This window comes from Myotis myotis, unplaced genomic scaffold (genome assembly GCF_014108235.1).
Source record: "Myotis myotis isolate mMyoMyo1 unplaced genomic scaffold, mMyoMyo1.p scaffold_m19_p_8, whole genome shotgun sequence".
Classification (NCBI taxonomy): Eukaryota; Metazoa; Chordata; class Mammalia; order Chiroptera; family Vespertilionidae; genus Myotis; species Myotis myotis.
This window is the reverse complement of record NW_023416390.1, coordinates 89,931,143-89,954,831: the sequence shown is the minus strand read 5'-3', so window position 1 is coordinate 89,954,831 and position 23,689 is coordinate 89,931,143. Positions and strand designations below refer to the sequence as shown.

At 42.9% G+C, this 23,689-nt stretch overlaps 1 protein-coding gene across 1 annotated transcript in view; it reads left to right on the top strand.

The window, feature by feature from the left end:
- CNTNAP5 (contactin associated protein family member 5) overlaps window positions 1–23,689 on the top strand; it is an 876,948-nt gene that overhangs the window by 180,177 nt on the left and 673,082 nt on the right. The window contains exon 3 of the mRNA XM_036320828.1: window positions 22,317–22,510. Coding sequence (XP_036176721.1) covers window positions 22,317–22,510 — 194 coding nt within the window. The remainder of the gene's footprint in view (window positions 1–22,316; window positions 22,511–23,689) is intronic.

The following is a 23,689-nucleotide window of genomic DNA, read 5'->3' as shown; positions in this document are numbered from 1 at the left end:
GAGAAAAAAAGAACAAAGGTGGAGGTATCATGCTACCTGATAACAAACTATATTATAAAGCCATAGTAATCAAAACAGCATGGTACCGGCATAAAAACAGACACAGAAATCAGTGGAACAGAATAGAGAGCCCAGAAATAAACATGTGTCTACATGTTCAATTAACACATGGGAGGGCAACAGTAGTTTTACAGTTGTGACTGCACAAAACACAGTTTATTCTTGTGTCATTATTTATCAATCATTATATTATTTATTTGTATTATAACTGTAAATCTACTTTTGCCCAACCCTGTACATTACAAAGGAGACAAGAACATACACTGGAGTAAAGATAATATATTTAATAAATGGTGTGGAGAAAATTGGACAGACACACGCAAAAAAATAAAATTAAATCACCTTCTTACAACAAGTACACAAGAATAAACTCAAAATGGATTACAGACTTAAATTTAAGACTCAAAAATCATAAAATTCCTAAAAAAATCCATAGGCAGTAAAAATCTCTCATAGTTTTCTCTTAGCAATATTTTTTTCTAGTATATTTCCTCTGACAAGGGAAACAAATAAAAAATAAACAAATGGGATAAACATCAACCTAAAAAGTTTTTGCACAACAAAGTAAACCATCAACAAAACTGGAAGATAACTTACTGGATGGAACAAAATATTTATCAATAATACATTCAATCAGGAGTTGTTACCCAAAATTTATAAAGAACTCATGCAACTCAAAACACACACACACACACACACACACACACACACACACACACACACATCCAATTAAAAAATGGGCATAGAACTGAGGAACTGAAAGTTACTTATCCAAAGAGTACATGCAGCTGTCCAATAAATGTATGAAAAGCTGCTCAACATCACTAATCATATGAGAATGCAAATTAAAACCACAATGAGATCTTATGGAAGGTCCTCAAAAAATAAAAAAAAAAAAACAACGAAACTGACTGTGACCCAGTGATTTCACTTCTAGGTATATATATATGAAGAGACCCAAAACACTAATTTGAAAGGATATGTGCACCTTACGTTTATTGCAGTGTTATTTACAATAGCTAAAATATGGAAGAAATCCAGGTGCCATCAATAGGCAAGTGGTTAAAAAAGTGGTGGTATATGTATACAGTGATGTATTACTTAGCCATAAAAAGAAATGAAATTTTACCATTTGCAACAGGGTGGATGGAGCTAGAGGGTATTATGCCAAGTGAAATAAGTCAGGAAAAAATGGCAAATACCATATGATTTCACTTATATGTGGATTCTAAAGACAAACAAGCAAACATAATAGAAGCTGACTCATAGATGCTAAGAACAGACTGATGTTGGCCAGTGGGGGGGGGGGGGGGAAGGCTGGATGCTAGGTGAAGGGATTAGGAAGTACAGATTAGTGGTTACAAAATGGACACAGAGGTATAAGGTAAAACATAAGGAATGTAGTCAATGAAATCATAATATCAATGCCTGGCGCCAGGTAGGTATCTGAAATATTAGGGGGAACACTTTAAAGTATACGATAGTCTGACCACTATGCTGTACACCTGAAACTAATATAGAATAATATTGATGTAAACTGTAATTGAAAAAATAAAATTTTAAAAATCATTTACATGTATAATGCAAATTACTATGCAGTTAATTAATAGCTAACTTAGTAATAAGTATTTTGTTATATATACAATATAAATTATGTGCATGTATATATAAACATATACATATGGTAGGTTATATAGGGTAAGTTGAATACATATACATGTGGCTAGATATGTATAGAGTCAGAATTATATATAGAAAGATGTGCATACATACAGGGCTGAATATTCATATACATTCATATATAATAGAATATATACACACATAAATATACAAATATAGGCATATATAAATGTATATAATGATATATGTGTACATATACACACATAATACATATATAGAATATGTACATACATAGTTTATAATATAATAAAATGATTATGTAAATGTTATTAAGAACAGATTTGGTCTATAGGTTTTCTAAATATAAAATTCAGAAATTTAAGAAAAATATAACTTTTATTCTTATTGAAAATATCAATGTAGAGCAATGATTCATTATTTTTTCTAAAAATAGACACGTTCTGGCTCCACTAAAATGGCTGAGAAGTAATTATAGTCCTTTCAAATGAATACTCCTTTTCTACATTCCTTCCTTTAAAACTCCCTTTTTTATTTTAAAGATGAAAGACATCAAACATACCTCAAAGAGTAAGCTATTACACATGGTTTGAAATCTAGGATACTCTCATGCCGTGGCCAGTGGGCTCAGTGGTTAGAGTGCAAGCACACACAACCTAGGGTCATGGGTTTGATTTCTGGTCAAGGGCACATATCTGGGTTGCGGGTTCTTGTGCTCCCAGTTGGGGCTCCTTGGCAGATATACAGGGAGATTTAGGAGAGCATCCTGTTTTTATTTTGAATTCTCCATATAGTGTTTTAAACTGCAAGCTCACAGCCAGATGCTAAAGAAGTCCTGCTCTGCACAGTCATTATCAGGTATAGCTTCTCCCTGAACGGTTGGATTGTGTGCCTAGCAGTTTATAATTTTTCTGTTACCAGTGTATGTCCATCAGCACACAACTAAATATCAGAACAAAAATACGCTGTTGACGTAGAGAAAAAATATTTCTACCAAGAAGGGCTCCTTATGTCCAACTGGGCTCCAATTTACAAACAGCCATTGCCAAACAGCAGCCTCTCCCACAAGCAGCACTTCAGTCAGAAACCAGCACTGCACAGTCTGCCTGCACAGTGTCCCTGCTGTCTGAGCTAACCCTTATAAAAGAGTTCCTGGAATCCTGTTTCAACCAACAGAAGTGAGACTTTCCCCATCAATTGAATTTATACTGCTATACTGCCATTTAACAAGTTGAGTGAACTTGTTAAAAATTGCCCCAGGATGACATCTTCATTGACCAAACAGAGTGGCCCCACTCTGACCAATCAGGACAGATCTTTTGGGACCAATCAAAGTGGGGGGATTTGGAGTCTTTATTTGCATGAGGTCAGACCAATCAGGGGTTGGGGCGGGCACTTCTCTCTATATAAGTCAAATCCCTGTAGCTCCCGAAGTGCACTTTCCCATTACAATGAGGGCTGTGTTTCCCCAGCTGAGTTGAAACATCAAAGCTGTATTATGGAGTGAAGAGGAGCCGAGATGTCTAATGGGACAGGAGCCTCACTGAAGAGCGTCCTGCCTGAGGCCTCGTCACAGTGTGCTGTTCCATAGCCATGCTATGCTGTGTCATAAGTGAGCTGTAGCACTCTTGAGCCATCTCACAACCATGCTATTCTGCTGCAAGCTTATCACAGTTGAGCTGTGTGCACTGAATAAAGTTTTCTTCCTTACCATACCCCAGGCTGAAGAGTCCTGTTGCTATGGCATGGGTGCCATTGACTATTGACTGATATTACTTAGCACTATGACAAGCCCTCACTATTCTAAAACCTCAAAGTATATCAACTCCACCTCACAACTACCCCCATGCAGATGTCATTGTTATCTCTATGTCATAGGTAAAAAGTTCCATTGCACAGAGAGAAAAACGATGGATATTAGAATAATTCTAGGTAGATCCAAAGCTTGCTAATGTCTTACAAGGTAATACAATTTGGGGATTATGTCTTTTCTAGTGAACAAACCTAAGTTAACATGTAACTTCACAATTTCTAATGTATAATCAACCAGTGAGAAGCATAACCAAATGACAAATACATTCTCACGGAGACTTAAATAATCATTGCGTGAACTTGTTAAAAATTGCCCCAGGATGACATTGAATGTTCACACTGTACTCTCTTTTGATTTCCAAGTTTCAGATAGTTTTCTTTCATTCACTCCATTCATTCACTTATCACTGTAGTTTATGAATTCCTGCTTCTATCTGTCATCCAGCCTCTGTGCACTTTTTAAGGAATGTCTTGGCATTCTACCCAAGATGAATTCAAATTGTAAAACCCTTGGCCTCCATAAACCTAAGTCCTCTTGATTGAGTGGAGTGTGCTCGCTGGCATCCTTGCAGCTCATCACTGATGAACGGTTTCACAAAGATGAACTTCCTGCACCTTTTAAAATTAGCTGCTGAATCCCCTGGGATCATAGACAGGTTTCCCCCGCCACCCGAAAGCAGAGTGTTACTATGAAATCTTCCATAAGCCAAAAATGGCATAAAGAAACAATTACCATTAATGAATGTTGTGAAGCAGAATCCTCCTTGAATTGATTTCCATTGGCATAAACAGGTACTAATGCAGCTCTTTTGTAAAATCAAAGTGGTGTAATGCAAACTTTCAAAAACCAGGCAGACCTTTGACATACATCTAAAGTGTGTGCTCAGAGCTCAAGTATTCACATCCTCTGACCTACTCCCAGGAAGAAATGTGCACAGCTGGTAAGTGTGTCCTGGCAGAAGTAGGGATCAATCAAAAGTTGAAAAGAAGAACATAGGAAAGGTGTGATGATGGGAACCCTCAGAGTCTGACTAAAGCAAGTCTAATGAGCTCTCAGCGACAAACTCATCTTTCTGAGAGAAATGCACCCGGGCAGCAGCCCGTGAGCTGAGGCAGGGCTGTGGTGCGCAGGGTCTGGGCCACCCCCCACCGAGGAGGATGTTGGAGGGCAAAGCCAGTATCATAGCCTCCACACGGCTCTCTCATCCACGGGAGGGATCTGCCAGTGGAATCTGTATTCTCTCACTTCCATCCCCCATCTCATCCACACACAAAGAAATGAAAAGCAACAAAGAAAACTAATTATTTTGGGGGGGAAATACAAAATAGATTAAACTAGATGGCAGATCACCATTCACGTAGCTTGCCAGGTCCATCTGTATAGTTGTGGCTTAGTAGGGATCTGACTTTGTCAAATGTGATTTGTTTTGTGGCAAGAAAGCTTTTGATCTGGGCCTCAAAGCCAGCTGGCTGCAAGAAGCACTTTCTGCCAGCAGGAAGCCGTGGAGCTGTGGGTTAGACCTGCTGAAAGTGAGAGGAAGGCTTTAAGTTACTTTAGATGATTAAAAGCAAATAGGAGCAGTCATCTCTGGCCCCATGAGAGGCGAGGTTTGTACTTTTCTTTCCCAACCCCCTCAAATATAGTTTTGCAAACACTTATGTTTACCTTTTGTTCATTGAAATGCTAATTTGTCTTCCACACTCAATATATTTTTGAGATGCTGCCTGTGTAAATTGAGATTATGTGTTTCTAGCATGACAATTGGGTTGCCATGGAGAATTTGATTTCTTGTGTCAAAGCATTTTCAGCTTCCTGTGCTCATGGGCTAATGAAGAGGCTTAAAACTCACGCCTCCCTTTGGCAAAGATCCATGCACACCTTTTCCTCCCTAGGGCAGCACTGGTTGCAGATAGCCAAGGATACTTGAAGGTCTTTGGGAGTTGCTTTTCAGTCTGCCATTATCCGTCCCTCCGTGAAGAGTGGATTGGGACTGCAGGAATCAGGGTTCGCACAATTAGCATGATATCAGATGTCTAGGGACTTGCTCCAGATAGCTAGGAGGCCATCCTGGGAACCCAGCTTCACAGGCAGCACTCCAGCACCCGCTTGCAAAAATAGTGCAAGTCTCCCATCGGGATCGATTGCTCCAGACGTGGCATGGATAGGCTCTAATCTGTGTAAATGACGGCCAGGTGTCCAGAGGGCCCTTTCTGGCTCACCAGCACCTTGTCTTCATGCTGTCCTGCCCTAGCTGCCCCCGGAAGGCAGGCGCTTGTCCTGTGCTTTCCTTCACTGCCTTGTGCATATGTCCTGCTCCCTTACTCCTGGAAGCACAGACCCTGAGTAGGAACAGAGCATCACCTGGGATCTTGTTAGGAATGCAGAGCTTGGCCTCTGCCTCAAATCTGCTGGATCAGAAGCTGAGCTTTAACAACACCTGCATTTGCTGATTCAAATCTGAGACGCACTGTTCTAGAGCATCCCTGAGTCCTGCTCTGTCAATTCTTACTAACACTGTGTTTTTACTCTGGATCTCAGGGGTAGGGCAGGATGGAAGTGTTAACCTAAACATAAAAGCTCTTTCAAATTGAGAGGCAAAAGCATTTATTTGTGATCAAAAATAGCTATTTGTGAAGCACTGATTCAAGCAGAAACCCCAATAGCACTTGTGTTAGGAGACAAAGGCAAAGGGTCTCTATGGGAAAGAGGGAACCATTACACCAATAGAAGGAAGGCCTTTCTATTGGGGAAGATGAGATAAAATAGTGATGCTAATTCTAAACAACGTTTTAAATTTTCAGTCCAGTAGTCCTAATATCTGCTTTCTCATTATCTTTGGAAATAGTTATTTGGAGCACAATGTTACTTTACGTGGAATCCAAAGGCTATTTTGGCCTGTTTTGACATCCCAAAGGTTCTGGACATAAGATGTGCAAGGCAGTTTCTCTGCCATGGCAGCTCCGGCTCCATTTTGAAGTGCCCTTGTTTATATTATTGTTTACAAAAAAAAAAGCAAAAATGGCTAAGGGGTTATGAATAAGGAACCGTGCTAGAAACTGGAAATGTAAACTCCATTTTTATCATGTTAGTATTCTAAGGTAGTTGGTGTTATTCCCATTTGTAACGATGAGGAAGCAGACTCAGAGAGGCCAAGTCACTGGGCTAAGGGTACTCAGCTAATTATCGGTAAGACTTGGCTTTGACTTTAATTCTCTCTACTCCATATGAACAAATATCTTCATTCACATTGACCTGGATCTTCAGCTGAGTAAAAATGCTGTTGGAATAATAGCCACCCATGTCAGGTAATGCTGGTGTTTCTACTAGCACTGTTAGTGTTTTAACAACAAAGCTTGGGTGTTTAGGCATCAAGGGAGAAAGACAGATATGGGCACTTCTGCCTCCCCAGTGTCCCTAAAATCATACTGTGGCCTAATAAGCTTACGGAGAAAATGCTTCTTTACCTGGATATTTAAATAACACCTGGGTCTCTTCTCTTACTAAGACAGCTATGGAGCAGTGAGAGAGATGCATGAGCTATGTGTGATAGAGATGCAGATAGAAATCTGAGATTGCACATGAGTCTTGAGTTCCTGCCTCAAAAGAAGACAAATCCAATGCGATAACCCTTTCTATTCAGCCAGAGTAATTGCAAAGCAAAATGATGTTAAGAGAGGAAAGGGGAAACATACAGATCCTTTTGCCCACTAGTAACATAATGCTTAAAAATTCTTAACATCAACATTTGGCATAACAGAAGTTATAGATAGGTCTGCACAATTCAAGCCTTACTCTTTCTTTCTTTCTTTCTTTCTTTCTTTCTTTCTTTCTTTCTTTCTTTCTTTCTTTCTTTCTCTCTCTCTCTCTCTCTCTCTCTCTCTTTCTTCCTTCTTCCTTTCTTCTTTCTTTCTTTCTTTCTTTCTTTCTTTCTTTCTTTCTTTCTTTCTTTCTTTTTTTTTTTTTCTTCTGATAGCTAATCACTTCCCTTGACAGGCCACACTGACATTTTTTCCTAAGGGGCTCTCTTTAAAATGCTTGCTCAGTGAATCACCATTGATATCCCTAATACTTTGCAGAGGCAAGATCTTATTCTCCAGTTCACTGCATCTAACTTAAGTCATTGTAACCCAAAAACGTAGTAATGGAATTAAGGGCAGGATAATTAGTGACATATGTTTGTCTACTGACTGGCCGTTTACTCCTGTACTCAATAGTGTGGAGCCAGGAGCGAACAGGCTGTATTTGAATAGCATGATGCAGGGTGAGTTACCTTGCTTTGTCTAACCTGCAGTTGTTTGAGAGGATCTACTCCATCGAGTCATTCAATTCATGTAGAAAGTGGTGTTCACTGAAGACATAGTGGGAATGGCATTGTAGAGATGAGGTCGGGATTACTGCATCCATCATACCGTGAAAATGGTGACATAAAACCAACCCCAAGGAACCAGAAACAGGAGATCATATAGACAAGAGCTCATCTTTCTCCAGGAATCCAGCTTGAACGCTCCTCATCCCACGGTGGTCCCTTCCCTGGGACCGCTTTTCCGTGTCTCAGGCTATGATTACCATACTTATATTCTACACCATCAGTTGCTTATGACTTGAATTTATTTTTCTAATCAACATACATGTTTGATAAAAACCCAGACTTTATAAACACATCCTTATCATTTGATTTGCTAAGGACTTGTTTCCAAAGAATCTCCTCCACAAAAATACCAGAGCAATAAGATATTGTCCTTGGAATAGCTTTGCCAGCTCAAGTATGTGTTCAAGGAACAAACACTCACTGGCTTTAAAAAGAATCGTTAGCTTGAAAAAATTAAATTTTTGAGACTAGGCACACAGAGATTAAGAGATGTACATATTTCTATTTCTATAATAATTAATTAAGCTAACTATTTGGTGATATTTTTTTCTGTTTCTGACTCATATTTTTCATTTTTATAAAAAGGATTAGAAATAACCTTTTGAATGAGAGCTGGTGCATTAAGTTCACAATGCTATCCTCAATGTTGACTTCATTCTGGAGCTAACACGCCTGCCCAGCCCAACACCTCTGCCGAACACAATGTTCCAGGAAAGAAAGCATGGCCTCAGCCTGTGGGGCTTCTCTTCAAGCGTCTGAAGGAGGCTCCTCAGAACTGCCGTAGGATGGACATCACCTAGGAACTCCTTAGAAAATGCGGATTGTCTGGCCGTATGCCAACTACCTAAGTCAGAAACGCCAGTAAAATATCCCAGAAACCCCTGTTTTCCCAGCCTCCCCAGCTAATTGTGATTCCCCAAAGTTGGAGAACTGCTGCTTAGAGCAATGATGCTTTTCCAGGACTCAGGGCCCAGGACCAGGACCCACAGCACCCAGGTCTTCCAATCCACAGCAGCAGCGATTCCCTCAGGTCACTTCGCCCTGAGCCCTGTCAAGTCAAAGGGAGGAGGGGGTTACCTTACTGACTGATCACCTCCTTCTCTTCCTTCAGCTGTATCTCCTGCCTTCTGTATAGTCAGGTTGTTCATCTTCCAGTCAAAAAAGTAACTTCCTGATGGGGTTTGGACTGATGCTAGAGTTTTTTCTTGGGTAAAAATATATGATGAAGCTTTGGGGGCAACACATACACACTTCTCTTTAAGCATTTTGTGCCCATAGGCAAGAAATTTATGTTATCTTACTTGAGCCTGATAAAGTAGACACTAACTACATAATTTTTATAGAAGTAGATAAATGACTTTAACAGTCACAGAGTAGAAAGCAACACCAGACTTAGACCAGGCACCAGCTTTCCAACAAAATTGCCCAAGTCTTTTTTATTTTTTCTATATGACTAAAAATAGGAAGAGTGCCTTATCTTGCTGCTGAATCTTTTACACTGCTTTATTCATGGATGGGATTCAATAATTATATATCCATTAAATCAGGAATAGATCATCCACTAAAATACCCCTGGCCTGAGCAGCGGATGAGATGGGTAGAGTTAGACTGTTTTGATTTGCCAAGTTAGAATGGAGCCCGGCTTCCCCACTTTCCCAGGGAGTTTCTAGAGCAGCGTCAGGCAGCAGCATGCCCCACAGGCTGCAGGCGTTCTGCAGGTGTGCGCGCTGATAGAGGAGCCTCCAGCTACACATGCTGTTGAAATATGGCTACAGCTACCAAGGAACTTAATTTTCAACATAAGTTAAATTGATTTTAAATTAAATAGGCACATGAGCCTAGTGCAGGGGTGAGCAAACTTTTTGACTCGAGGGACACAATGGGTTCTTAAACTGGACCGGAGGGCCGGAACAAAAGCATGGATGGAGTGTTTGTGTGAACTAATATAAATTCAAAGTAAACATCATTACATAAAAGGGTACGGTCTTTTTTTTTTTTTAGTTTTATTCATTTCAAAAGGGCCGGATCCGGCCCGCGGGCCGTAGTTTGCCCACGGCTGGCCTAGTGGCTACTCTATTGAACAGCATAGTTCTAGAGGCCTTCCGAGTGCTATGCATGTGACTCTCACCTACGTTTATAAAAATGCCTTGGTGCTTTTATGCACATATGAATCAATCCTTGGTCTGCAAGGGGCATGGATTTGAGATGTCATTCTTGAAACGGGAGTCTCAATTTTTCTATATGCAGTGCACTCCTAATATCCTCCCTGACTTCTGGTAACTTCTGCACCATGAAATGTGCAGCCAGATACCCTTGTCTGATCCAGAAACACTGTAGCAAGCCCAGTCTTCACAGGGAAGATTCTTGTTGCAGGCTGTCCCAGAAAAACTATCCAAAAAGCGTGCACCAGACCCCCAGAGTGATGGCCCAGCTCCTCCGTAAGCAAGGAGAGTCTGTACACTGTCTCAGAGGCTGTTGGTGAGCACACCCCTCAGACTTCATTTTAATGCAAGACACCTTAGAAGCTGAGTCGCAATGGGACTTCTGTTCAAAGTATTTGTGGGGCTGTGTCCTCTGGAGACCCAAAGGAAAGGAAGTGGGGAAGCCACCAGGAAATGTGGTCTCAGCTAAAGTCTATCTTCCTTCAGATCCCAAAGGACATTCTGGACACAGGTTGCAGCATAGATACCAGTCATGCCTTGAGACCGTGGCTGGGCAGGGACAGGAGGGCAGCTTCCCAGGCAGGAAGGCTTCTGTTTGGCCAGGAGCAAAGCTCTGGGGGAGGCGCAGACTGTGCCAGTTACCAGCCACACCCACAGCTGGGAGATAAAGCCACCCTCTAAAGCGGACCTGAGTGGAGGCCTGAGAACACCCCAACAGAACGACTATGCTTCCACCCCAATAGCTCAGTCCTGCACTACCTGTCCAAGGGCTTTCTCTTTGTGTGTGAGCGCTGCCCTGCACCCCAGCAGTCTTCAATCCATGCCTGAAAGAGTTGTTGCATGAAAAACCCATTTCCTCCAGCTCTGGCATAGCCCTAAAGCTCATCCTACACCTTAGGACTATGCCCCCCGTGGAATGGCTGGCAGGCTGATGCTTCCTGGATTGGCTTTTTTCCCCCTGTCTCATCACCTGACTTCCTGAGGTCAATTCCCAAGTGAACCACTTATATTCGAATTCACGTCTCATAGTTGACCTATGGGATCCAAACCAAGTCTCAGCCGGAGAGCCACACCCCGTTGTTGTTCTGGAGTCAGACTCAAACTTTCCCTTCCCTTACAGGAACCTCCTCGTATGAGCTCCTTTGTCCGCTCCTGCAAACTGGCCTCAAGTACGGCCATTCCAAATTTTCCTATCGATTTTTATCTTTTTTGAAACTCACAGGGCATGTGGTCAAATTCCCACTTTTCTTTTCCTCAGGAGATTCCTGAGTCCCCGAATAAGTGTGCAGGTGGAGGTGAGGGAGCCCGGGCCAGGCCCAGCCTGCAGTGCCAGGTCCCGCTGCACCTGCCCAGGAGCAGAAGGAGGACGCTGGGTGCCAGTCAGCAACTCCTCAGACTCAGCAGTCCTTGCCCGGCCACAGGGCCTCCTACTGATGATGATCAGAATGCTCTGAGCAGAAGTGCAAGGAGCCCCCTGAGCCCTACAAGCTTGTGAGGGTTATCACTCTTACCCACACTGTACACATCAAATATGTATGAGGAGCCTCTCACACATCACAAGGTAGTTTGTGCCTGAAACATCTCAAGCCTTTGCTTACAGAGGCGCCACTGTTTAATAATTAAAGGTGCAGCTTGTAATGCAGCCTAGCATCCCAGTCACGTGTGAGAATGCCTTGAAGCTGTTGGGACTTGTGTAATCAGGGGAGGCGCAGGCCTGGGAAACCTGTCCCCTAGAGCCGTGGTTGGCAAACTGCAGCTCGCGAGCCACATGCGGCTCTTTGGCCCCTTTAGTGTGGCTCTTCCACAAAATACCACAAAATACCACGTGCAGGCGCGCACATACAGTGCGATTGAAACTTCATGGCCCATGCGCAGAAGTCGGTATTTTGTGGAAGAGACACACTCAAGGGGACAAAGAGCCGCATGTGGCTCGCGAGCCGCAGTTTGCCGAGCCACAGTTTGCCGACCATTGCCCTAAAGTGTTTATTTTAGGGGTTTCAAAAGTGTACTCCCAACACGTTAGATGTGAGAGTGTTAGCTGTGGCTCGTAGCTTCCTTTGGTCTGGTACTAAATGGACTCTGGTTTTGAACGATAGTTGTACAATATCACTTAGCAGAGACTTGCATGTGATCCATTTTGTGCCCATTTCCAGTGTGTGACATCAATCAATTATCATTTCCCTTTCTGAGTCAGAAGTGGAAATACGTGTAGAAAAGGAATTTCTGCATCTTCGACCAGTTATTTTGTTTCATGCTTAGAGCTTGCCTTAGCACGTGAAGTTGGGAATAAGTGTTGTGGTGAAGGGGGCTGAGCAGAGAACTGAGCTGGGTCTCTTGTTGTTAAGCTTTTCCTAGAATTCTCCATCTGAGTAATGTTCTGCTTGCTCAAGACACTGTTTCTGATATAAACTCCAGGGGACAAGAGCTTAGAAGAACTGGGTTGCAGAGCAGTGTCTCATCATATAACCGGGATGAGCAGGTTGGCCCTTCGTGGCTGCTGGGTTCTCTGGTAAATTGAAATTAAAAATACTCTTGCTGACTGCTATGAGAACCAAGTGAGATGCAACAAGTTTTCCATGTGAACTGTGATTCTAGTGAGAACTGCTGAGAGGGGGAAGAAGGAGGAGTAGAGGACAGTGCCCATCCTTGCTGTTCAGAGGCTGTGTGGGTGAGTGGTTAGGATTTTGGCTTCCTGGGTCCCCGTTTTCTGCATTTGAATCCCCTGCTCTACCACTTACTACTTAGTGATCTTAGGAAAAGCTACCCAATCCTTCTGGCCTCAGTTTCCCCACCTGTGAAATGGTTGGTGATAAAACCTCCCATGCAGAGCTACTGTGGTGATGAATGAGCTGATGCTGGCCACGTGCTTAGGGCAGTGCTGGGCACTGAGAAAAGACCGTTAGCTAAGGGGGTTGAAGGAATGGATTCTCAAGAGCTCTGGGAAGGAGATGGTGAAATGGAGCCAAGGGCTCACTGAGCGTGAGAAGAACTGTCCAAGCAAGAGGAAAGATGGCTATTTCTGAATTTACAAATTTCCTATCTGCTTGGCAATTGTGATTCTGACATTAAGAATCCATCCATGTTGGGGTTGGGGGTCAGAAACAATTTTGTTAGGACTGTAGGGAAATACAGTCCTTAATGACCATTTGTAAGCTTCCAGCCACAGGAGGATAAAAGTCCAGGAAAAACTCACTGGGCACCAGAAATCAGACCATACAAGGAATGGAAACTGTCCTGAGGGCACCTGATCACACACCTGCATTCCCTCTGCATTCCCAGCCCAGCTCAGCCGGAGACCTTCCTGACAGTGAGTGACCCCTTGGCTTGGTGCTGTGCAGCCCTTCCCTGTGGATATTCCATCCCTCAACACCTTCCCTTAAGTAGTCATTTTTTCTTTATCCACCGTCTGATATGCCTGTTTAACCTGCCTGCACATACCATCATGTTCACCTTTCATTTTAGTGGTCTGTACAGGGATATCCAGAAGGGAAGCCCTTTTTTTCCCTCCCCCTACCCTGACCCCTAGAGTCCAACATGGCCTTCTGCACTCCCTAGTGGTGGCAGGACCTCCTGATTCCTACTAACAAGTGAGTCACTTCATTTTAGGAAGAGGGCAGTAGGGACCAAGACTCTCAGCTCCCCATGGGGCCACCACCTTTGGGCGCTGGTCAGCCACTTAAAGCCACTAGGGCCGTTGCCAGTAGAAGCTCCCATGACCGGATAAACTGGCTTGGAATGGGCAAGATTGTACTAGGCAGCACAGGCCACAAATAAACATCCAAGCAACTGAGACACACTACGAAAAAGCACACACTCACCCAAACCCGGGCCCAAACACCCTGTAGGATTTTATTTTGGGAACTGTGTATCTCAGCATTGCCAATTCAAGTGTTTAGGGTCAGATAACTCATTTGTAGGCTGGTCATGTCACACAAGGCACTAGGAATCCCAGCACAAGGTCTGACCAGCAGTTTACTCGGGTATGAATAGCTGGGACACCCCTCTTTATCCCTAGCCACTGGGGTACTCTGGGTCCCGAATTGAGCCTTTCCTAGGCACTGGGGATACCCTAGAATAAGCCTCAGCACAGGGAAGAAGGGCAGGAGCCAGGCTGGGATGCAGGCCCTTGGCTTCTCCCTCTCCTGCAATTGCCCTTATTACAGTAAGACCAGGGACTATTCAACCTTGACCCCGCCCAAGGACTCACCTCCCGTCTGCCTTTGAAAGGATTGTAAGGCCCTCAATTTATGAGACAAAATTAGACCCAAATGCCTCATTTTGTATTGCAATACAGTATGGCCGTAATATAAATTAGGCAATCAGGAGATTTGGCCCCAGAATGGCACCCTTAATCATAACATCATTTCCAATTGGATTTATACTGCTGCCGCCTAGGTAAATGGTCCAAGATTCCCTGTGTTCAGGCCTTCTTTGAGCTCCACCACCACCCAGAGTTCTGCTCCTCCTGCTGCATCCTTTATGCCACCACCCTCAGGCCCCTAAAGCCACAAGAAACCCCTGGTTTTGCCTTCTCACCCCCTCCCCCCAAAGTAGCTGCTGTTTAGCCCTCTCTTTACTCCAAAAGTGCAAACATTTACTTAACAGTCCTGCTCCTTCAGAAGCAGACTTCATTACCACCCAAACCTTAGCATGTTATCGCTAAGGAAAGTCATAAATAAAAACCCTGTTAAAGGAATTCTTTGAGTCTGTTAAGGGTCCAGCACTGTGGAGATACATTTTATCCAACAGACAGCTCCAGACATTAAAAAAAAATATATAAAGACTAGCCTAAGTGCACCAGACCCCCACTGAGCAACGGGCAGAAATAACTTTCAGTGTTTTTAACAGGCAGAGAAAGAGCAAGAAAACCATCCCGTAGAAACAGCTCTAAGCCACATGTCACCTCAAGCGTTGTGCCACCTTTGTCACAAGTTTGGCCACTGGAATGTGGACTGTCTCAGGGAATGAGAGCCCCTGAATCAAAACCCAGCCACACAATGGCCTCGAACTGACGGGGCCCAATGCTCCAGTCAGCCCCCACCAAGAACATCATCTATGAAGGGACAGAGCTAAGGGTGACCCTTGATGTGAGGTAAGCCCACATTTTTTATTAGACACAGGGACTGCGTGCTCTGCTCTGATCACTCACCAAGGCCCCTTTCTCCCCAAATCTGATTGATCACTCACTAGGGAAATGGGGCTACCATTTCACAACCTCACTTTTAGTCATGCCTTTCTAAGCCTCTGGGTAATATAATTAAAGGAAAGAATGTGTCAGGTTAGTGTTTCTATCTCTCTCTCACTTTCCCTTCCTCTCTCTATATATATTTCAGAGAGGAAGGGAGAGTGAGAGAGAGATAGAAACACCAATGATAAGTAAGAATCATTGATCAGCTGCCTCCTGCATTCCTCCTACTGGGGATTGAGCCCGCAGCCCAGGCATGTGCCCTTGACTGGAACTGAATCTGGGACCCTTCCGTCCGCAGGCTGACACTCTATCCACTGAGCAAACCGGCTAAGGCATACAAAGTGAATTTGAAGCTGTTGAAGTTGTATTTAAATCATGTGTATAGTCTTCATGTTTGTGTCTGTATGTTAAATGTAATGTGTTTTCTGCCTTCAGGTGGCACCGCTAGGGTATAATGTTTTATCGTGGTTCAGAAACTAAATAGTTATATAAATTAAATAGAATCCTATGGTCTAGACCCGTGGTCGGCAAACTGCGGCTCGCGAGCCACATACGGCTCTTTGGCTCCTTGAGTGTGGCTCTTCCTAAACCTTAGGAGTACCCTAATTAAATTAATAACAATGTACCTACCTATATAGTTTAAGTTTCAAAAATTTGGCTCTCAAAAGAAATTTCAGTCATTTTACTGTTGATATTTGTCTCTGTTGACTAATGAGTTTGCCAACCACCGGTTTGGACAAAATATTTAATATTGAAATTGGTGTAAATTTAATTAACATCCTTTAAAGTTATGACCATAAAGCTATATATTTGTTTTACCTAGATTTACAAGTGTTATAATATAATTTTCTGGCTAAATATTTTTGATAGCCTTCCCAAAGTTTAAATTTCAGAAGACATTTTTAAAAAGAGAAATGATTTTGAGTTATCCCAATGGGTCCTGTATTACCTCAAGGATTCATTCTCTCTCCTAAGTTTTTAAACTAATTAGGTCTATTTAATATGCTTGGGAAATTACATGGAAAAAGCTTTGCCAAATAAAAATACACATATTTTTATTAAAATGAATATTTTAGAAATTCCAGTCTCCTCTAGGAAAGAACTTGCAAATATTCAGAGCCACGTTTAAATAGGAAGTTCTCAGAAGTAACAGATATCTTGTCAGTGACACTGGACAAGCCTAGAGTAAGAGTTCCCTATGGTAGGCATCTGGCAATAGACACTTCCAATGACCCAGGTGCAACATTTTAAAATTTTGCATATTGTTTGTTCTTTATATATATTTTAAAACTCTACATTGAATCTAAAATATAAACTTTATATTGTTCTTTTATGTCATTCCATAATAATTATTATTTACTAAGAAATCGTCATCTTGAAATGTCATATCTTATAGGAAAGCAAGGTTCTTTGTCAATTGTTTTATGGCCAAGTCTATAATCATATAATTTAACTTTGTCATTTACAGACCATCATTGTTTTGCTCTGATTCATTTGCAAATGTGTTAGTTACGTCTTTGAAAAGATTCATAACAAGGACACCAACTTACTCTAAATTATAGCTTCCTAAGCAGGTCATCTTTTTAAAGTAAGTAAAAATTTATAGACCTCTAAAGAGTGACTGAAAACATAAAATACTGGCAAACCTTAAGGACAAACAAAAGATTAGTTATATGGAAATCTTCATGTCTTCCAGATACAAGAAAGCTTGTTTTTATTTCCCTGGTACAGTTTGGTAAATTATAGCTTCATAAGCAATGTGGAAGCTTTTATATTTTTCTCCTTTCCTGATCTCTCTAGAATTTGTCAATTTGTAATGAATAAGTAATGGCAATATGTTTCTTTGCATGAATTCAATAAAACCAGTTTCCAATTGTGGTTTTATTAACCAAGAATTTGACTGGAATCCCATATCTGAGGGAGACATGCCTGCCTGTGACTGTACCAGAAAGCCTTAAGAAGTCAATAAGAGCCCCATGGAGAAAGCCTGGTATCTTGTGTGATCATGTGGTTTATGGTAGTCTTTCCAAGACCAAAGGTTGCTTTCCTGAGAGATGGCAAGGAAGGAACTTCAAGATATCACTGGGGACCTCAGGAACAGGAGGAATTCACCCAAGTCTGCAGGTATTGCAGGCAAACCCAATGGAAGCCAGGTGGCTCAGCTTCTTTGCCCCTACCATAAAACTAGTCAAGCAGTTCGGACTCTTGATTTTTCATATCATTAATCAAGTGGTTTAGATCCCCTCAACTTTTCCTCCCTAAAGATAATATGTAGGCCTCAGTTGTATTTCAGCTCTGGGTCCAGAAAAACAGCAAAACCAGACAAGTGATGCAGTGGCTGCCTCAGGACCAGCTTTTATCATACAAGTCATTCAACAGGTTTCCTCAGCCTTGAGTATAAAAACTCCACTCAGCATACCACCCCCAATCTTTGGGAAAAATAAAAAGTGAACCATACCCTAAAGATGACTATAGCCAAACTATGTCAAGAGAGTCATCTGCATTGGGATCAGGTATTGCCAATTGCCCTGCTTAGGATTAGAGTAGCTCCCTGAAGTGGATTGGTTTGAGTCCTATGAAATAATATATGGGTGACAATTTCAGGCTGCTATAGGAACAGATGTGTATGTTAAAAATTAAGAATAATTACTAACAAAGAGAAAGAGGAGTGAAATGTTAGGACTGTAGGGCAATAAAGCCTTAATGGCCATTTGTAAGCTTCCCGCCACAGGAGAACAAAAGACCAGGAAAGACTCACTGGACACCAGGAGACAGACCATGTAAGGAATGGAAACTCCTGAAGGAGCCTGGTTGCACACCTGCATTCCATCTGCATTCTCAGCCCAGCTCAGCCCCCAGACCCACTGACAAGAGCTTCCTGCCAGTGACTGTGCATAGGGTGAAACTCCAGCTCCTGGGGGATGCCAGCATCGACCCCATGCACCCTTGGCTCAGTGCTGTGCAGCCTTTCCTTGGGCATCCTATCCTCCATCCCCTTCCCTTAAATGAAGTCAATTTTTTTCTTTATCCACCATCGGAGATGCCTATTTAGCCTGCCCACACACACCACCATGTTAACCTTTCAAACTTCATATTGTTATTTTTGTTTTTATTAATCAAAAACACGATGTATCTTTAATTAATTTAGACCATTAAACACATAAATAATGAGATGCTTATCAGTCAAATATTAGAGCTGACACCTCAGAAGTTCTCTCGTCTTGTGTTTCCCAAACCACCTGGCATGTCCTGAGCACTTTTCTAAAAATTCAGGTTCTCAGGTTAGGTTCCCGAGCCATTTATCAAGGGTCAGATCAAGGAGTTTGCAGGTGTGGCCTTTACAATCTCTGTAGGTGTTGCTGATGGTCGAGCCATTTGAGAATCTCTCACTTGATCTACTCTCTGGAGAGCAGCTGTGCCCGGATCCAGGTCTCCTCATTTTTAGTTCAACATTTTCTTTTACCATCTTTTCCCCGAAAGTCTAATAATGTAGAATGGAAACCTGGAGGCTTGGGGTGTGCTAACGATGCACTAGATAAAGCCTCCAAATCATTCAATATCCCACGTTTGAAAATTATTAAAAAACACTATGCTGCAAAAATCTAAGCTGAGATTATTTTTCTTTCAAATTAAAATGATTCTTTAAATTTCCATTAAATTCCTCTAAATTTAAACCACGGGGTTTATGGGAATTTTAGTTAATAATCACTGATATCACAGCCACAATTACGTCAGCACTGTCTTAGTTAACGCCTTTAACTTGCCAAACACAGGTATCGGTGCGTATGTTACACCCCCAATTTAGAGAGTAATTTAGAAACAGAAAGCTAGCATGGGTATGGTGTGTCCTCAGAGCAACTGTAAACAGTACCTTCAGGCTACTCTCATCCTTTTTAAAAGCATGTTTATTGTTCTGTGGAAGGAACAAAGTATTTGCCATGGCAACCATGGCTACCCTGGGCGTCTGGCCCATTAGCTGTGGTGCAGGGAGCACCTTCAACAGCAGGAGGAAGGGAGGTCCTTGGCAGTTATCTCGCAGAGTGTTCCGCAGTTTAAGAGCATAGGCGATGGACCTGGAGAGCATCCTGCTACGCTAAATAAGCCAGTCAGAGAAAGGTAAATATCACATGAGCTCACTCATTTATGGAATATAATGAACAACATAAACTGATGAACAAAAACAGATCCAGAAACAGAGAAGCATCAATCAGACCTCAGAGGGAAAGTAGGGAGGGTGGGGGTAAGGGAGAGAGATCAACCAAAGGACTTGTATGCATACATATAGGCCTAACCAATGGACACAGACACCAGGGGGGCATGAGTGGGGGGATGGGGGGCAATGTGGGGATAAGGACACATATGTAATAACTTAATCAATAAGAAAAATTAAAAAGAAAAGAAAAAGAGCATAGGCTGAGGCTCTTGGGTTTGGATAATCCTTGATGTGTTGAGGAATGCTAACAGCAACAACTTCATCCTGTTAATTTCAGGGGGTTAATATACTAAGGTCTTTACTGTGGGCAAAAGGGAGATGTGATTTTTTTCTTTAGACAAATTTGAAGAAATCTTTGTTTTAGTAACAATTCTCCCTGTGTTTGTTTGTTTTTGGTCAGCCTTTTGTGATTTTATGCTTCGAAGGTGGTGGGGTGAATTCCTTGTCATTTTTTGTTTGTGTCATCTTCAATATAAGTCTTATAATACATGCCTATGAGAAAAATAATTAGAATAAATGAAGGAAAACACTCTAAAGGATAGCTAGGAAGCCTCACTCTGGATTATTGGGGGTGAAAGGAAAATAGTTAAAGTTTGCGGAGTCTCACAAAAGCCATAAGCCCTATATCATACCACCAGCTGTCCAATTGCTACGTATACTCTTTGTGCAATAAACCATATAGATATGGCTAATGAGACCTCAGTTTATAAAAGGGAGGCATGGCGATAGTAGAAAATATGTTTTGTGCAAAAAGCAGAGAAGTCATTTGGAAGGAGCACTTTCACCGCTCAGAAGAATTCACCATTCAGATTTTTATCTATCATGTTTTAATACTGTTAATATCATGTATTTTATACAACTTTGCTTTTTTGCCTAAGAAGAAAGACCTCTTGAAATGGAGAGATGAAGTGGAAATAATGAGGAGCTTTAGGGTAATTTTAGATTTCTTGCAAGTGTGAAATCTTCTCAAAATTCCCTGCCAGTTTTGAGAAGTTGAGGGTGTTGATTGGAGACCATGCCCATGGAGGTTAAGACAGAGCTGGGGGATCTTGCTCCTTAAATGCCTCTTCCCATTGCCTTTCATCCTTATTAATTTTCTGGGGTTTTTTTAAGAAACCTTTTTTTTTTTATTATTCTTTTTCCTATTACATATTAGTCTCAAATAGCTCTGCTTGAATCCTGAGAGCCAGGTGTTCTAAACTTGCTGGACCTCAGGCTCCTCACCCATGTTATGGGGATTATGCTGCCACTCCGCAGGGTACGTATTGTCTGTGTGTTGGGGGAGGCTGACCCGCAGCAGCACATGGGTTCCCGTGTGCAACGGCACAGACGTGATAGCTTTGAGTTCTCACCCGCGTCCTGCGGGAGGGCAGGTGTGCAGGTAGCAGATGCTCTCCTCCGCGTGCTGAGGCTCTGCCATCACCCAGGACCTTGCTGGCAACCGTGTCCCTCAGCCGTGGGAGGAGAGGCGATGGGGCCAGGCTGATGGCCTGCACGTGGCACACCTTCCTTCCACTCACATCTTTTCTTCTCTTTTTTTAATCCTTACCCGAGGATATGTTTCTGTTGATTTTAGAGCCAGGCTCAGACTTCTGTGACCAAGGAGAAGTCCAATTGACTCATCTGAAGAGAGCAGGAAAGTAGACTGTGGCATCACTAAAATGATTGTCAGTGACACAAAGCTGAAATAAATGGCATTTATTGCTATCCCCGCTGAATAAAAATCCAGTTAGCTCCCGGGCCTGATGCCCCAAGGAAGGTGCTAGAAGGGCTGCTCCCATCCCACGCCCACTCGTGGCATGGGACATTGTGCAGTCGCTCCAGCTCAGTGTTCTGAAGTTTTGTAAACTCTGGGGTCAGTACAAAGGGATGTTACCTACTTATTCCTATGTGACATAAAAACAGAAACCTTAGGCCACAGGTGTCCCAACTAAGCAAGAGCTACTACTGATTTTCTGCAAACGTCCAGTGTGTCAAATGTGGAAATTTTGGGGCCCAAAGGTGTTTGTTAGACTGTCCCTATGTGTCCAGCACCCCGAGTCACACGCAGGCCCAGGAGTGTGGCACTCTCCCTGTCTCTGAGGTGTGTGCAGCTGCTCGCTGGCTCCGGCTGACCTCTCCAACGTGTCCTTGTCCTGCCTCGTCTGCCCGGAAAGCAGCCATACCTCCTTCAGGCTGCAGCGCCACATCGCTGTCCTTGGGCTTCCAGATCTCCTGGGTCCGCCTGTCTTCTGTGCTCCTACTGCATCTGTGTTCTCTTCTTTTAACCCTTCCTTCCCCATCCCTTTGCTCATTTGCCTTCGCAGGCCTCTCTCCTCAGCACCCAGCGTGCTTCTGGTGGATGAATGAGTACAAACCTCTCAGAGGCATAGTCACTGATTTTCCCACAGCAAAACACTGGTCTCCAAAAAGGATGCCTTTTGAGGGAAATAAGCAGAGAAAGAAAAAAGGGGGCTAAAAGGAAAACGAGGGAAGGAAGGAAGGAAGGAAGGAAGGAAGGAAGGAAGGAAGGAAGGAAGGAAGGAAAGAAGGAAGGGAGGGAGGGAGGAAGGGGATATTAGTGAAGCAGAGGATGTAAGACATGTTAAAGGTTGGAAAAAAAAATTCCACTAGGAATGCAGGAGATGGAAACGGTGATGACTGAGGACAGGGAGAAAGGATCATGGAGGAAACAGCACTGGAGGTAAGTCTCCGTCCATGAAAGCCACCCTGAGGCTGTCAGCCAGGTGAAGAAATCACCGGGGGATTAAGCTCAGAGCCAGAATATGTTTTGGGTAAAGACGTCCTAGATGAACACGGTTTCATTTCTCTTTGAGAATCAAAGTCCTGAGATGTGAGATGTCACCTCCTCTCTGTGTCCGATCCTCTTGCAGGAGCTGGCGGGTGGTCCCCGGAAGATTCCAACGCTCAGCAGTGGCTCCAGATGGACCTGGGGGGCAGAGTGGAGGTCACTGCAGTGGCCACGCAGGGGAGATACGGGAGCTCTGACTGGGTGACGAGCTACAGCCTCCTGTTCAGTGACACGGGACACAACTGGAAACAGTACCAGCAAGAAGACAGCATCTGGGTAGGACATCTTTTTCTCCAGATAAATGAACCCGAGATGTGACCATGGCCACTGGTAATCTTGTCTGCCACTTTTCTGGGTCCAGATTGGGGGTAGCTTACAAGCTGCTGAGTGCTCACCCACACATATTTAGGCCATAGATAGGTCCGGCTCCAGCGTGGCACCAGGTCCTAGGACATTAAGATGTCTGTTGCAAAAACTTTAGTGTTTTCCTGCTTTTCTGGGATCGTGGTTAATTCATGGACAGTGCCTCACTTCTTTCATCTATAAAAACAGAAATACATCATCAGAGTCTGATTGTCAGTGGGGAAGTGACCCAATTAGCTCAATTACAAAGTAGAGCAAAGCTGCACGTCTCCTGAATCTGGGCATGAGAACCTGCCCTCTGGTCGGACGTGGGAGCCACTGTGCCCACAGCTTTTATCCGCGGTGAGGAAACAATTGAAAGGCTGAAAACTACAAAACAAATATACAGTCAGAATTATTCCATTCTCATAAACCATCTTCAGCTTGGAAGTAAAGAACAGCCCCAAACTGTGGGCCTGGCACTGCCAGGCCCCAACCAAGTGGTGGGCAAGGGGGCGCAGGCAGAGCGGGGCCACGGGGAGGCCTCAGACGCTCACACCCTGAACCAAATACTGTGCTATTTTATGTCACCTTTGGCTTAGAACATCACCAAATGTGTGTTTTTTTCTAAGTACACTTACAGTGTGAAGATCTGGCAATTGATAGGCTACTCTTTCCTTTTCATGTCGCCTCAGCTCTCCACCTGGCATCGCTGCCAAGTCAGTTGTCAAACTGCTGTGGTTTTGCACGTGTGCTTTTCTATGCTGTCCCCACTTCAATGGGAAAAATCGACTTTCTATTCTTTGTTATTTCTTGATTGATCACCCATCACTATTTCTAATTGAAAATAATGGTAAATTGAGGGTTAAGATTTGTGATCGCAGACTGAATTTGAGAATATTATCATCATATCTATTCTCAGTCAGTAGTAATATTAGGTTTTAATACTCACAGAGATCATGGATTTCTTCCTTTTTAAAACTAAACTTTTGGAAACTATTCTACTTTTTTCTCAATTTTGAAGCCCCCATACATTTTTTACAGGTTTTTGTTTTGTTTTGGGTTTGAAATAGGAATTAAGCACATCTTCCATTTTAAGGAACAATTTTAAGA